The 16,579-nt window shown below is 46.3% G+C and overlaps 1 protein-coding gene across 1 annotated transcript; it reads right to left on the bottom strand.

Moving 5' to 3' along the window:
• Positions 1-11,484: 11,484 nt before the first annotated feature.
• LOC133909922 (uncharacterized) lies at positions 11,485-12,264 on the bottom strand. Its single transcript, XM_062352453.1, has 2 exons — positions 11,918-12,264; positions 11,485-11,801 (listed from the first exon to the last, which is right to left on the bottom strand). Exons 1-2 carry the CDS (start codon positions 12,242-12,244, stop codon positions 11,688-11,690), a joined length of 441 nt encoding a protein of 146 aa, XP_062208437.1. The 5' UTR covers positions 12,245-12,264; the 3' UTR covers positions 11,485-11,687.
• Positions 12,265-16,579: the final 4,315 nt, after the last annotated feature.

Below are 16,579 nucleotides of genomic sequence, written 5' to 3' on the forward strand. Positions count from 1 at the left end.
ATATGAATACCAATTAAACTTAGATGCAATCGGTGTGAAGATTAAATGATTGAGTTTACCTGTTTAGCATGTCGATGAGGTCTTGGTAGGTTTACTTATATATCTGTTGTGAGTCCAAGCCAATAATCTTACTTAAGTCTGGGTGGATGACACTATAGTGATATGTTACCATAGTAAATGAGTACTCGAATCAAGTTGCCCATAAAAGTAGAACGTCCTGGCACGCAAACACGTACTCAAAGCTATAGGGTATGAGTACAAAGGTCTTGTATTGGTGGATCTCAAGGTGGGTCTATTCAACATCATGTTCTCTGATAAAAATGTCCACATTATTGACCTGATCTCTATACCTATGATCCATAAAATGTGATCATCAATCAATACATGTGCTGGTCTTATGTATCATCACAATGATATGCAACTAGGGATCGATTAAGAATAACATCATGATATAAACAAAGAGTTTCATGAATAAGTCACATACTTGCCAATCAATGTAAACGATAATCATTCTTGGAATAACATATTATTCGATAGTAAATGAATATAGACGTGTGATACAATCATCTCTATGATTGCCTCTAGGGCATATCACCTTCAGATAAATATTTCTAAGCGAAGCCATTGCAAAAGTTCACGTTGGACCATAATGTTGAAACAGATAAATATTAGTAAGTCCAGATCATCATAAATTTTTTTTGAAAAGAAACCTCGCTAACAGAAGGATGCAACTATCAAGAGATGTTAGCACGATGTGGCTACTACTCAAGCAGCATTGTCCTCTTCTTGATCCATCTAGCCTCCCCTCTTCTTTGTCACACCCAACATCTCCTCGTCCCCCTTTTAAAATAAAAAATGGACAAAGGCGCTGCCCTAGCAACACTGCCTCTTGCAGACGGCAGCACCACGTTGCTAGACCCTCTTGCCGTCTAGCGGGTCTCCTACCTAGTTCCTATAGCCAAGGGGTGAGAAAACCCACCCCATAACCCTAAAACCTGGCAATCAAAGTCGTCATTCTCCAAGCCACTGGCTCGAAGAAGTTAGCAACTAGTTGTGGAATAAACTCATTGTTAAGAAAAAGAGAAGTTTAAAATGGAAAACAAGCTAGATAAAGAGCGGATGAAATGAAATGAAGGCTAGGCAGATACTGCAGATTTTTTATGTTTATATTTTTAAAATTAAAAGTTAGCAAATTTAGGTACCTAGTTCAAAATTGCATTAATAGCCCTTTCATCGTCTGTTGGAAGGGCAACAACTACCTGTTGCCCATCCATCCAATGGGTGACAGGTGCTGAGGCCCATAGGTCAACAGCCAAATATTAAATATACGCGTTGATGTGGCTACCACGGCAACATGTCACCTATTGTAAGGGCGACAACCCATTTGTTACCCTTCCAACTGGTGATAGGAGTGTTTGTGTGCACCGGGGCCCATTGGAAAATGTGTCATCCGTTGGAAGGGCGATACTTTTTCTTATATAAAGGGCTGCGCTGCCTGGGAGATCTCACACCCCTCATTTTCTTTGCTTGTGCTAGCCACCAAGAGTGAGAGAGAGAGCAAAGAGGAAGGGGAGGAGGAGAGGAGAGGGGAGGGGATGGAAGGGGAGGGGAGGGGAGGGGAGGGAGAAGGAAGCGGCAAAGCCCTACCGAAACCCATATCCCATGAAGCTAATTGTTTTCCTTTGTTTTTTTTTACAAACCACATATGTTAGCCACCAGATTTAGATTTAGACATAGTTTAGCAATCAGATTTAGGTTTAGGCATAGGTTAGCAATTATATCTAGTATTTAGATATAGTTTAGCAATGAGATGTAGTTAGACATAGCTTAGCAATTAGATATAGGATTAGTGATATTAGACGTAGTGTTGCTAGATCTAATTTTTTAGTAATGTACAGAAAATGATAGGCCTAATTTAAGGATTATTGCACATTTAGACGTAGGTTTGCAGAGTAGCATTACATATGTGTATGTTAGATAAATAGCAATTCATGATTTTTTATGGAGAAAGTGACATTTTTTATAGTCTGGAGGGGTAGTTCTATCAGTGTTTGAGTCAATGGAAAAGGGTATATAGAGACCATGTATTAGAGTGTTAGGCATTTGTACAATTGGTTAAAATGGGGTTTCAAAATAGATCCAAGCTTCAAGAGATGACTAGTAGCAGTCAACTGTAGGACTAATGGTGTCTACTCGGAGGTGTACCTGGTTAGGAAAAACTAGGTTTGAAGGAAGTACCTACATGATGTAGTTGATATATGTCACGTCCCAAAATGTTAATTAGGTAATTAGACATGTTGAATCATGATTGCATTATATTTTGTGCGATTGATTATCCATTTGAGTTTAAATGCGTTCCAAAAGTTATGCATTTTGAACCTTCACGTATTTCTCCCACATGCACTTGAGTATTTGAGAGTGAAAATAGCTTAGAAGCTAATTAGGAGAAACCCCATAGATATTAGAAAAGAAAAAGAATAAGAGAAAAGGAAAAAAAAAGATTTTCAGCACCAAACCGCTTCCTCGGCCTGACCGAGCTTCCCATAGTCTGACCATCATACACATAGCGACAATTAAGAGGATTGATCACACTCTCTCACACACTCTCTCACACTCTCTCATTCTCTCCCTCACTCAAGCGCTAGAGAGAGAAGAAGAGATCACCTCGATGGCTTCAACGATCGAAGATCGATAGAGGGGACTCCCTCGAGCTTCCCGGAGGTTTCCTAGAGATCATCCCCTTCATCCTCTTCGTTGGGGAGTCCCTATGCGAGTTGATCCAACCGCAAGCCCATATGCCACCCCAAAGCCTGATCTCCAAATCGAAGCTTCTCCAGAGTGGATTGATCTGCTAGAAAGCTTACCTAGATTAAGGTGAGACATCTCCTACCATTTCCCTGTCATTCCCGAGCTTGAATCGGTCCTAATTCCATTTAGACCTAAGTTTAACCCTAGCCTAGAGCTTCTCCATGGGGTGTTTTGAGTTTAACCTAGCGAATATTGTCCAAATCACCCTAGAAGCACTCCACTAGTCTTGTAGAGTGTTTCGGTACCCTTCATGGTCGAAGGCACCATCGGAACCTTTGCCGGTGACCCCGCATATGTGCTGCCAGTAGGTTCTGATGGTTTACCAACCACGACGGTTGGTGTGACCGCCAGATGCCGAAACCTTCTACAAGTTGCTGGTCAGACCACCACTTTCATGTCGATCTGACCACAAAGCCTCGTGGTCTAACCGTCGGTCGGTCCGGTCTGACCACCAGAGGCTAAAACCTTCTACACGCCGACGATCTGACCACCACTTCAACACCGGTCTGACCGCTAGCCACTTAAAGCTATATGCACTTAGGTTGTCTTATCTAATGTTTCAAACTTTGGAACCCTAATTATTTGGTGGTCCTTTGCAAATGTTTTCGAAACATGATGCTATATTAATATGCAAACATGCATCATATGCATACTTTTCCATTATTTGATTATTTATTCAACGCGTTCTTGATTCGTTTAGAGAGCGTTACGTCGGCAATCCAAGCGAGTGAAGGTGCCACCAATCTACTAGAGTTCTGTGAGTGTTGCGCTGAGAGTATCAGGCAACCATAAGAGCAGCAAAGAAAGCATGTAACCATATTGACCTTTTAGTTGGAATAATGTGGAGTCTAAAATGATGAGTTGATGCTTATATACGTTTGCATGTTTAGCGAGTCGATGTCGGGCTTATATGGGTAGAACCTATGTGAGTGAATTACTCCTACCTTGAGTTGTTGTTTATCTATATCCCTGTAGCCTTGATAACATTGTTGATGTCTAACTTAAAAGCTTTGAAATGCTTATCAATGCTTAGGTCCTCAGTAGAAGATAAGTAATGGTTTGACCATTGTTCGCGAGCTTAGGGCTTACTTATTGTTTACAAACACAATGACAATGATGTGGGTTGTATGAGAGGAGAGAATGAGGCGAGATGTGGGTGGTGTTAGGGGTATCTTCTACACCGGTGGAGTTCCTCGGTGTAGTTCAGGAGAGGAGCCCGGATGCCATAGACCGCTTGCATCATTTAAGCATCGTCCGTTGGTGCAATCGGCTTTAGCACTTTTCGTACTAACGATATGTTGTTCTAATGTTAAGATAAGCTAAATACCTCTGTAGCTATGATCATTTGGGTCTATACATCAACGGTGTGAGCGGACGGGCTTGTAGAAGCACTTGTGGTTGCTCCGGGAGTTAACCTAAGTGGGCTCTGCATTGAGCAATGCCTGATTCAAATGGTTGGGGCTTATTGGAAAAGGTTGACACGAGTACCCCCTTCGGTGGGCTTGTATGGTCACTCAAGCCGTATGGTCCTCAAATCGTGTAGGTAAAGTTGTACCCCTGTAGGGTGTAAAAACAATTTGAATTGCCGTGCTCTCGATCATGAGCATGCTTTTGTCCATTTGCATTGGTTGTAGAGTTACGAATGTGAGATCATATCTTGTGGTATGTTGGTATGGGTTTGAGACGGTTCAACTTATAGTTTTGTTCATGAGATGGTTCCATTTATATTTATATGCAAATTGATGGTTCCATTGATATGTTCCTATATGTTGGAAAGGCATGTGTTCTGATCTTGGGCATAAAATACGTCAGGATTACCGGGATAGTATTCTTGAATCGTCGTGGTAGTGATTAAGCAAATGATCGTCCTTATAATTAATTAGAATACTATTTGGACAGTTCCTCACAACGTTAATATCAGAGCCTAGTTTAATGAAGTAGCCTAAAAATACTTAAGATGTGGGTTAGTAGGGTGTCAACATCATTAAACAACTTACCAGTTTCTTTTGTACCTCCTCTTGCTAATATGCCTAAATTTGCAACCCCTTAGCCTTTAGTCACGGCGAGGCTCTGGAGGTAAGGTCCCTCGGAGTCCTGCGGTAGTTGACAGAGATGGAGCCGACTATGGGGCCGAGGGAGGTGGTATGCAACCTGCTTGGCCTTTAGCCACGGTAAGGCTCCAGAGGCAAGGCCATCCGGAGTCCCAAGGCGGCTGCCAGAGGTCGAGCCGACAATGGGGCCGAGGGAGGTGGTCCGCAATTCGCTTAGCCTTTAGCCGCGGTGAGGCTCTAGAGGCAAGGCCATCTGGAGTGCCGTGGCGCTTACTGGAGGTGAATCTGAAGATGGGGTCGAGGAAGGCGGTCAACGACCCCCTTGGCCATTAGCTGCGGTGAGGCTCCAGAGGCAAGGTCACCTTGAGTTCTGTGGCGGTTGCTAGAGGTGGAGTCGATGATGGGGCCGACGATCACCGCGGTGAGGCTCCGGAGGCAAGGTCATCCGGAGTCCCGTGACAGTTTCCTGAAGAGGCCATGTCTCACTTCGGCATATAGCAATGCCGGAAGAGGTCTGCTCCTCTCCGGGTATGTAGCAATGCCGGAGAGGCAGTGTCACCCCAGCACAAAAATATGCCGGAGGGGGTCCACACCACTCCCGCATGTAGCAATGCCAGAAGAGGTCCGCTCCTCTCTGGGCATGTAGTAGTGCTAGAGAGGCCATGTCACCTCAACATAAAAATATGCAAGAGGCGGTCCACGCCACTCCGGCATGTAGCAATGTCGGAAGGGGTCCGCTCCTCTCCGGGCATATAGCAATGCCGGAGAGGCCGTGTCACCCCAGCATAAAAATATGCCAGAGTGAGTCCACACCACTCCGGCTGTAGCAACATTGGAAGGGGTCCGCTCCTCTCCGGGCATGTAGCAATGCCAGAGAGGCTGTGTTTCCACGGCATAAAAATATACTGGAGGGGGTCCACACCACTCCGGCATGTAGTAATGCCGGAAGGGGTCCGCTCCTCTCCGAGCATGTAGCAATGTCGGAGAGGTTATGTCACCCCAGCATAAAAATATGCCATAGGGAGTCCACACCACTTTGGCGTGTAGCAACACTGGAAGGGGTCCGCTCCTCTCCGGGCATGTAGGAATGCCGGAGAGGTTGTGTCTCCATGGCATAAAAATATATCGGAGGGGGTCCACACCACTCTGCCATATAGCAATGCCAGAAGGGGTCCGCTCCTCTCTGGGCATGTAGCAATATCGGAGAGGCTGTGTCACCCTAGCATAAAAATATGCTGGAGGGGGTCCACACCACTCCGGCATGTAGCAATACCGAAAGGGGTCTGCTCCTCTCTGAGCATGTAGCAGTGCCAGAGAGGCCGTGTCACCCCAGCATAAAAATATACTGGAGGGGGTCCACACCACTCCGGGCATGCAACAGTGCTGGAGAGGCCATGTCTCCTACCTAGACAATGCCTTCATGTGAAAATATATATTTTAAATTCTATCGTCTACTATTTGAATAGAGGTGTAACCCAAGATAGGTCTGGTACCTTACTATTTATCGGCAACTAGCTAATTGGTAGTATAAGTCATGACTTGGTTGAACGGATATTCTTTAGCACATGTCGGACAAAGGCATGGCTTAGGTTCTACTACCTACTACTGGACAGATATATAACCTTAGATTTAAGTTTTTGTAACTTTGGCATCGAGGCTTACATCATCGACCCGCCGGTGGGGTCTTTCCTGCTGCACACTAGATGGTATTTTCGGGCAAGGGTACAACTTTTAAGCTTTTCATAATTTACTGTTGAACTATGATAAAGATTAAGTAAAGCTGCCTACTGCTGGGTAGAGGCGCGACATAGGTTTCATAGTACCTTACTGATGCCTATTAGTTATCTATCGCAAAGACTTCCTAATGCTAGGCTAGCTATTATCAAGGTATGCTGACTTTAATATATAAATATAAACTAGCTGGATAAGCTATTGCTAGGTGCTTGTAGACGGGCGTACCTTCGCAAAAATGGAGCCTCCGCCACAAGGTTGGGGGCTAGGGAGCTCTCGCAGCCTAAAGGCGCTAGAAGGGTTGGCTCCCCTGGCCAGGGTTGTTTGTTGGAAGGTCTGGGCTACACGGGAGTCCCAATTATCTGGATTCCCATTGCCGGAGCTTGGCACTCCTTTGGTATAGGTAACCTCTCAAATGTCAAACCCGTCCCAGGAGGCCAGTGGGGGTCCCCACCCCTCAGGAGGCCCAAGTGGGGCTGCTTATGCGTCTTAGTCCCCATTGCTAGGGAATTGCACCATTGGTGGTGGAGCCGAAGGCGACCTTATGGGCTGAGTTGGGTTTGGTAAGATCCGACCTCTTGCAAGTTGGCCTGCTGCATCTTCATGACCACCGAATCGTCTGTTGCCAGCTTTTCCTTTTCTGGGGTATTGTCGATATTTGTATTGCATACTCGGAAAAAGCTTGCACATGAAGTATAAGATCTTCATTGAGACTACTGTCAAATTGATTTTGTTGCACTAAACTTATCAAAGCAGGTTTGATCTCAAAGTTATTAGCAGTGATCGTAAGATGAGCTATTGTCGATATTTGTGTGGCATTTGGTGGATTAGAGAAAGATCTAAGCTTAGAATTAGCGTCTCCCATCCTAGCTTTCCGCAGCAAACCTTGGGGCAACGTGCTATCAGGTAGACGCGCAGGGCTACGAAGAGTACTCTGGTAGCTAGCTCCTCGCCAGAGATGGCAGGAAGTGGCGACGGGAACTCGCCGTTATTGGGCAGCAGATCTATGTTGCGGGAGGGTTAAAACTCGGGTTTGTGTACGTGAGGCTCGGCGGTGGCCGGAATTAGGGGAGACGAGGATTTCTCCCAGTCTAGGCCATATCGACCGTCGAAATGTGGCTCGGAATGGAGGAAATGGAATAGGAGAGGGAGACAAAGGCTCGGGACTTGATTATATAAAGGGGGAGAGACGGTTTCCATGCGGTGGCTCACCGGCATTGCATTGCCCGGTTTGGGCCCGAGAGAGAGGCTCGAGCAAGTTCAAGAAGGCTCGAAGGCATAACACCGTTGAATTTGTGGCCTATGGTATGGACACGGCATTGATCGAGGGATATGCTCGGTCGTGGGTTGGCGCGCCGGCAGCGCACGGGAGCACTGTGCAGTGAAGGTTTTGTGGCTTGGCACGCCATGGCCGTCAAGGCAAAAGGAGGGCACAGTGTGAACACGAGACGTAGTGAGAGAGCGGGAGCAGAGTGGCGACACGTGGCTCGGGCGTGCAGTTCGGTCACAGGGGCCGGTGCCTGGACGAAGCAGGGTGGCAGGCTGGAGGTGGAAGAAGGGCTGGCAGCCATTGGCTGGGCCGAGATGGGCCAGGGAAAGGAGAGGAGTGGGCCTGCAATAGGAAAAGGATGGGAGTTTTTTATATTTTTTTAATTAAAAATTTAAATAAATAGATTCCTCATGGAAAAAATTGTAAAATTAAGCGCCTGCAGCCCCCTGAGAGGGAGGGCTTCATACCTCTGAGAAGACGATTAGGCCTGCTTACCGCCCCTGGGAGGGCAGGTGGCCTAACCACCCCCCTCAGAGGGCGGCAAGGGTGCTAACTGCCCTCTCAGGGGACGGGTAGAGCCTAGGAGGGCGGTTAGCAGCCTAGCCGCCCTCTGAGGGGGCGGTAATGGCATATTTTTTGCCGAAAATTACAAAATTTTGTGTTTTTCGTCAAAATTTAAAATAGGGGAATTTACAAAATTTGGAATTAAAAAGGTTGAAGAGTAGTGAAAATGGTATACTAAGGAAGCGAGAATTTGGAGTAGGTTACGTAATTATCGGAGAATAAAAAATCAGTATTTGTGAACAAATTGTATATGTGAAGCACTCGCAGCATATTACGCGGGTATGAGGTTGCGAACGGCGACAAACATAATATTAAACATACGGTGGAAAACATTACATGAGACTGTAACCACGACGACACGATGAGGAAAAGAAGGTGGCTTATACGGTTCGCACTAAGACCTACTTATTAGTGCGCCGCTCCTAATCATAACATGCCTTAGGGAGTGGAAGTATGTCGGGTTACATTAGATACTCTCTACTGAGTGCATCTAAGATATTTTTCCTTTTAGAGGGCATCGGGACCTGCTGCCTTAGCACGGCGGGCTCTCTCCCGCTTCCTTACCCTCTTAGCCTCCCGAGCTTGTGCCACGGTATGGTCGTGCGCCTCCTTCCTCATGCTCTCTTCTTCCTACCACTTTAAGCGAAGTTTCTCTTGCTGTTGCTCGTACTCCCGACATGCGTAAGCTTCCCTTCTCCACCTCATGTTCATGTCGACCAGTTTATGTTCCTCATTTTGCTCATTGTCGAGCCATTGAATAAAATTACAGAGCGATGGAGGGGACTGAAGAAATAGAATAAGATGAGCGGTTAGTAAAACAGGGTGCGAAATCGGCAAAGATGTGGCTGATATTTGTTGCTATATCGGTGGATACTCATATGTTCCATGTTGAGGCTTGTCATATTCGTAGTTGGCACACATGAAGAATCGCAGCCCATAGGTGTATGAGATGTCCTGCGACTCGCGGAGCCTGCAACAGTCACCACAGAAGCACATCGGTGGTTTGATACCTTGAGGGATGAAAATCCCCCAATGTTTCTTTGGTGGGTTTGATAGAGCTGAGGAAGACATTACACTTGAGAGATATGAGAAATGAGTGGTGCATCAACGTATGGAGGTTCGGCTATTTATGGTGGGGGAAGTTAGGAGCATTAAATTCGCTCTTGAAGAAATGAGTGAGTGGAAGGGCTCAGATGGTGGCAGGAGCATTGGATTCCATCTTGAAGAATGGGAAAGTTGTGTCATTGATGATGGTAAAAGCTTACCTGTGTTGTCATTTATTGTGTGGTAAAAGCTGTCCGGTGTTGTCACTTCTTGTTTAAAGCCTGCGCAAGGAGACATGTGTTGTTATTTCATGGTTAAAGTTCAGTAGTGTGGTCACTTCATGATTAAAGTTACACTCCCGATAGAGTAAGCGAGCAGTCACTTCGTGTATAAGTAGCTTTGTAAGATATACTTTTCTAGGTCTATCGTGAACGGTTCATACATGGGTGAGGACGATAGAATGTAGCATGTGGTCATGTCGGATTAAGAAATGCAACTAGCATGCCATCACATTGGAATAAGAAATGCAGTTACGACATGCTAAGTGGACCATAAAGATTACACCCGTCTGAATACGTAAGATTACATCACGAATCGAATATGCATATGTAAGTTACAAAAACAAATGTAAAATCCTACTGCTGTCTCCCCCGCTGCCGTTGGCCATACCCCCCATCGTGGTCCCGATGCCGTTGGTTCATCCTCACGTGGCCCCTGGAGTAGGTGAGGGGGTCGGGTGGACTGACCTGTTTGGTCGGCCTAGTAGGGAGCACCGGTGTCAAGGCCTCATCCTGCGTGGGCTGTGTCCAAAGTGGAGCACTGGGTACCTGAGACCGTTGGAGAACGTCGTAGTTAGGTGTGCCCCCAAAGAAGTCCCGAATAAGGTCGTACGTGGGGTCCGGGCTAGCCTCATCCTCCTGACTAGGGTACGAGGACTGTGAAGGATCTGCTGGTGTCTATGTGTATTGGCTGGAGGGGCCTACGAACAAATAATTATATTAGATATGGACAATGTGGAAATGAAAGTAGTAGTAAAAAATGCACAATTGTACCTGCGTGGTATGTCGGTGCAGTAGAAGATGGCCAAGCGGGCGTGGCGTAGTATGGCTCGAACGGTGCTGGTGGGATAGGGCGTGGGGCAGCTGAAGATGGGCCGGCCTCATCACCGAAATAACCCGTGGACAACATTAGATGAATTGCTGAATAAATTGAATACGGGGATGAAGTGGTGCCCAATACCTAAGGGTGGACGCACAGGGCTCGGTCTACGAGGTTGCATCGAGGCTTGTGTAGGTGCACCTAATATTTGTTTAATAATCATTACACCAGTAAGAAACAAATATATTTCAACGCCGTGCGAATTAAAAATGCGTACCTATTTGCTCCGAGCCTGCATGACGTGGTAAAAGGGGTCATGTGGGTGCCGACACCGATGAACGGTGGTGCACATCTGACCTCCGGGACAACTCGGCGTGGACCCCACTAGACCTGGGAGGCGCTCCAGCTACATCTGTGGTGGACCGGCATGAGGTAAGCTTCAAGGCTTGCACGGTCTTGTCGAAAACCCGCTTGACAAAGCCCGCGACATCCGACGCACTGAGGTGCACCCCTTGCCTGAGGCGGTCCATGGTACCAGCTGCATCCTTATGGACATCGTAAATGATATTGGCCTGCAGATACAAACAAGAAAAAAACAATTTAAATCTACAGTTTTTGTTCCTTGAGTATAGACTACTGACTTGTAAGTAAAACATACCGTCAATGTAGCGTCCTCGTCCCAATGGACCGGGTACAGCTCCGTAGTCGACGCGACATGAGGCCGAACACACTCAGGGGTGTAGGTGACCCGTGTGCGTGTACGTGGAATGTACCACCGTAGGTAGTTGTTGAAGCTCCGCTCGTTGAAGGGACGCGTCTCCTCCACGACATCCTGTAGCACTTGGGCCCATGCTGAGACGTATGGGGCCAAGCGATCTACCTAGAGGTTACCAGCCGACTGGCCTTTGCGTGTGTACCTGGAAGTGAACCATGTTAAATATAATTCACAGTAAGATGAATGTTACGAAAATTTTAATTCTACATATGTACATGTGGAAGTGCACGGGAACAATACGAATGTGAACGAGAGGGAATGCCTAGTAACGACCAAACTGCCGCATGACGCGGTGCGGTGAGTACTCCTCGACGTAGATGTCGAAGATAAGCGGTGCCTTCGTAAGCTAGTACTCCTCGTCTCGGGTACACAACGGCAACAAACCCAAACCCGCACGGCTTTGGACAGCCAAGAAGCTGTACGGCTGCCAGACCACGTCGTCCGGATGCAGCTTGTCGAACTGCAACAAAAAATACTCGTAAGCGCGCGAGGCTGCTCATGCGCCCAGTGTGACTGTGTGACAAACATCGTTAGAATTCATTAGAAATAACATGCGTGCCAATGAAAAGTACGTACCCGACGACGACACCAAAGCGAGGCCATGGTAGGCGCGTCCTCCTCGGGCTCGCCGTACCATTCCTCTGGGTACGGGGAGCGGTCCACCACTGGCCAGCCTATGGCGAACCACTCGTAGGACCATAACTGCAGAAGAAGTGGGCACCTAGCAAAAGTGGCAAGTGGCTCCTTCTTTGTGCACGCATCGTAGAGCGCCTGATACGTCGCAGCAAGGACAGTAGATGCCCAATTGAACTGCGGTACCTCCTCGCCATCAACATCCGCTATCAACCTGGCGTACGGCACAATGGTCCTCACAACCAAGTGACCTTGGCTGCTGGTGAACATAACCCACACAAACAGCCAAAGTAGATAGGCCTCCAAATACCTGGAAACCGAGTTTGCGTTGGCCTGCAGGTGCATGTACGTCGGCTGCAAATATGACAGGTGCCAATAATGATCATAACTAGATACTCAAATAGTAAATGAGAGGTATTGTACTGAACCTGGAACTGTAGGATCCACTTCTTCGTTGGCCCTCATGCATCGGACAAGAACTCAGGCACGTAGGGGGGTGCGTCGGCCTTCTGCTACACTGGGCCAAAGCTCTGATGCATGACGTTGATCCAGTGAGCATCCATATCGATGACCCCAACTGCAGCTCCCGCGCAAGGTAAGCCTAAGAGGTAGGCTACGTCCTGCAAGGTATATAGGGGAGGTGGAACGTATGTGTCTCCGGCCTCCATCGGTCAACCAGTGCTGCTATCAGCAACCGGTCAAAATAGAAACGACGCGCCGCTACCTCAGGGTTCTCCGTCGATCGGGCCTCAACGAAATGGCAAAGTGGTAGAAGTCCCGCCGCTACCAACCTGAAAGTATCGAAGTACATCAATGATATGGCAATACATCAATGATATGGCAATTTCGTATGAAAGTATTGAAGTATATGTGCTTCCACCGATCATCGATCGTAAGAAGCTCTCCAGGACCACGTGGTCGGAACACTCCTAACTCTGTCTGGTGCTCGACGGACAAGAAGTTGTGGTGCCTCTTGTCCACTGCAGGGTCCAGAAGCTCGGGGGTCGCAGGGTCCACCATATCTGCATTTGAAAGACATATACATTAATACATTAATACATTGCAACATGTAGACAGGAACAATATACATTGAATGCAAATTCACTTTACAACTATATGCAACATGAATATATTGCGACATGTACTTAAAAATGAAGGTTCAAATGCTAGAAAGCGAAGTACAATTAAGACAGCAAGCTACGCTAAATACAATCACACTAGAACATGTCATAATACTCACCTAGACAACAGGTGCATTTTTAGGATAATACTTGTACGTGTGACCTGTTTCATTGCACTGACTGCATCGCTTGACCCTAGGACCCGCCTCGGATTCATCCATATCGTTGCGAATCCGGCGAGTTTGTCGGCCGCCAGGTGCGTTCTTCATCTTTTCCAAATCAGGTACATAGATTCGTGAAGGCCCTGGATTACTTGTAAAAGTGTCAACAATGCCGTAACCATACAACTCATAGTTCCAGGTGTTCAGTATTTGATCCTTCATGAAGTACTTTGAAACATATTGTCTGGGAAGCATATTGTGCTCCACACATGCAGCTATGATGTATGTACAAGGTTTGTGGAGTAATTGTGGCTTCTAGCAAGTACAAATGCATGTTCCACTCCTTAGCATGCACTCTTGAACATGCCGCTCACGTCTTCCACCCCTCCGACCCTTATCCTGGCACAGGACACTGAACCTGTGCTCTGCAGTCCCCTCTTGATTTGCGCGATGCATGTGGGCCTTCTCCATATACTCACATAGCATCCGTCCATACAGCATATGATTGTCCTCCATTACATTTTTAGCAGCTGCGTACCGATCAATAAAGTACTTATAAGTCCCATGCAAAATGCCTTCTACAATTCCAACAAGTGGGAGTGACCTCATTCCTCGTATGACCTAGTTATAAACCTCAGCAAGATTTGTTGTCATTACTTCATACCTTGCCCCACCGTACAGCAAAGCCTATTTTTCATTTGGCTCATTACGTATCCACTGTGAAAAGCTCCTAATAGCTGACCCTGACCTCCTTACTATCTGCGGAGTATCTATTGGGAGAGGTCCAAGAGCTATCGGTTCATCACCAGTTGGTGCAGCCTCAGTTGTTTGTTTTAGAGTTAGCTCGTCCAGTCTTGCCCATAGGGCATTGAACTTCCGTTGCTGGTTTTGACTGCACAACTTTTTGAAAATCTTCATCAACTCTTTCTTTTTAAACTGTCTATAGAAGTTCGCACCCATATGGCGCATGCACCACCTGCTCTTCAGGTCGGGCTACTGTGCTACTACACCCCGTCGAACACTACCATGTTGCATATCCAGCAAAGCCTGCAACAACCTTGCATGTCTATCATGAATCAGACACACATCTGGCTGGTCAAGAACAATAGCATGTTTCACCTGCTCAAGGAACCAATACCAGCTGTCCCCGTTCTCACTCTCCATGAAAGCAAACCCCAGTGGCAAGACTTGGTTGTTACCGTCGACCCCAATTGCAGACAATATCTGTCCTTTGTACTTCCCAGTCAAGAATGTTCCATCCAGGCATATGATGGGTCGACAATACCGAAATGCTTTGATGGTTGCAGCGAATGCAAAGAAAGCACGCTGCAATACTCATTTCCCGCTATACTCCGCATCAGTCGAGGGGTAATGCTTGATATCATAGTAGCTGCATGGGTTCCTTCCACAAATTGTGGCTAATTGACGAGGTAGATTGTGATATGAATCTTCATATGTTCCGAACCTCATCTCAATAGCCTTCTGTTTCGCCCTCGATGCCTTCGCACAGTTTATTGTGTACTGGAACCTTTGCTCAATAGCACGGATTATTGATCGTGACTCATACCTTAGGTTGTCCACAATCTCCCCGTACATAACATTAACAATAAAGGCAGATGACAGATTCCGGTGGGCGAACTCTGTTTCCTCAATGTGAAAATTATGTTCCTTGACTATTGAGCACTGCCAGTAGTCTACCCATTTCCCTCTGAATGCGTGCACCCGCCAAGGACATTGATGCACCAAACACTTCACATCATACTCCATTTTACTGGATTTAACAACCTTGAACTGCCTCCGAAGAGACAACGACTAGAATTTAACTGCATCAATAACTGCTTTCTTTGTAGGGTACATAGCACCCTGAGACACCTCGTTCTCATGGTACTGCCACGGTGTCCGATCAGCCTCGCTAACCACCAGCTTTGAAAATTCATAATCTCTCCACTCTACAGGCACTGGAGCATTACCCTCCTCGTCAGATGAATCCTCATCGGCAAGGTCTTCCTCCAACTCTTGATCCTCTAACTCCATCTCTTTAATGATACTAGGGATATGCTCCCGTTCATCGGCTACACCCATCGGTTGCATCTCAGGAATATCTCCAACATCTGCCCTGGTCCCGACATTAACCAGGTCTAATTCATCTTCTACTGCCTCACTTGGTCCCGCTACTGCTTCCGCAGAGTTTACCTCCGTTTGATCTTTCAGGTATGCCTCAGCTAACAAAACCAGAGGCAGGCCACGTTCACAAAATATATCTATATACTGCCGCCAAGTTGATGTGGCTTCGATCAGAACAAGCTCGTCAAAGTATCCATGACTAGCACGACTGAGGACAGCTTTCAGCTTCAGCTCATGTTGCTGCGGATCCAGTTGGAAAAACCGCATGAGCCATTTCCACACACCCGCAATGGTCCTCTCGTTAGCTTTACTAAGACTATTCATGACATGACGAAATCCAGACAGATCTACACCGTTAGGACCGTACCTAATTTCACCCTCACCATAATATATCTGAAAAATTAATTTATCTGTTATCCCTGGAAACATCCACAAATATAACCAATGTTAAGACCGACGAACTATATTTCTCAGTATCAGAGATAAAAAATTTACCGACACCGATTCATACATAACAATAGGTTTTCAATAATACCCCTACCCAAACTTACCTACAAATATTACTCTATACAATCTACATTTAATAGCTATCCTACCATGTCAGAATTAATATTCACAGTATACTACCATTTTCTAAACGCTACATCCTAGGTTATACTATTATCATACAGTGCTAGCTCCTCTATCACACAATACTACCCTACAATTATTACTCTATACAATCTACATATTCAAAACTAACATACTACAAATAATATTCTATATTTCACTGCTATCCTACCATGTCTTAAGTAAAATTGACAATTTTCTACTAAACATAGCATTTTCTAAACACTAGGTCATACATATCTAAAACCTGTGTCATATACTACTACTGTACTAATTAACAACAATAAAAATATAGAGAAATTTACCGAAAAGTGATCTTCAAATCCGCGGATCAAATACAGTAGGGCTCACCGCGCTCTCTTCCTCTCCTCTCCTCTCCTCCCTCTTCAGAGTTTTTTATTTTTTTGGAATAAAATATGAATTTTACCTCATTTTAGGGTTTTTTATAGAAGAGGGAGCAAGGGGTGGAGGCGAGCGAGCGCGGGCGGCCAGCCCCCTCACCGCCCCCTAAGAGGGCGGCAAGGAGCCATACCCGTCCTCTTAGGGAGCGGTAAGGCGTTAGCTCGGGCGAGCACCCCTTTGCCGCCCTC

The sequence above is a fragment of the Phragmites australis genome, chromosome 2 (genome assembly GCF_958298935.1).
Source record: "Phragmites australis chromosome 2, lpPhrAust1.1, whole genome shotgun sequence".
NCBI classification, from domain to species: domain Eukaryota; kingdom Viridiplantae; phylum Streptophyta; class Magnoliopsida; order Poales; family Poaceae; genus Phragmites; species Phragmites australis.

Bases quoted from the DNA above. Each gene is read 5' to 3' on its own strand.
- LOC133909922 (XM_062352453.1), bottom strand. From the start codon at position 12,244: ATGTTCACCAGCAGCCAAGGTCACTTGGTTGTGAGGACCATTGTGCCG. The intron at 11,802-11,917 runs GTACGTACTTTT...TTTTTGTTGCAG, and splicing joins CGCTTTGGTGTCGTCGTCGG to TTCGACAAGCTGCATCCGGA.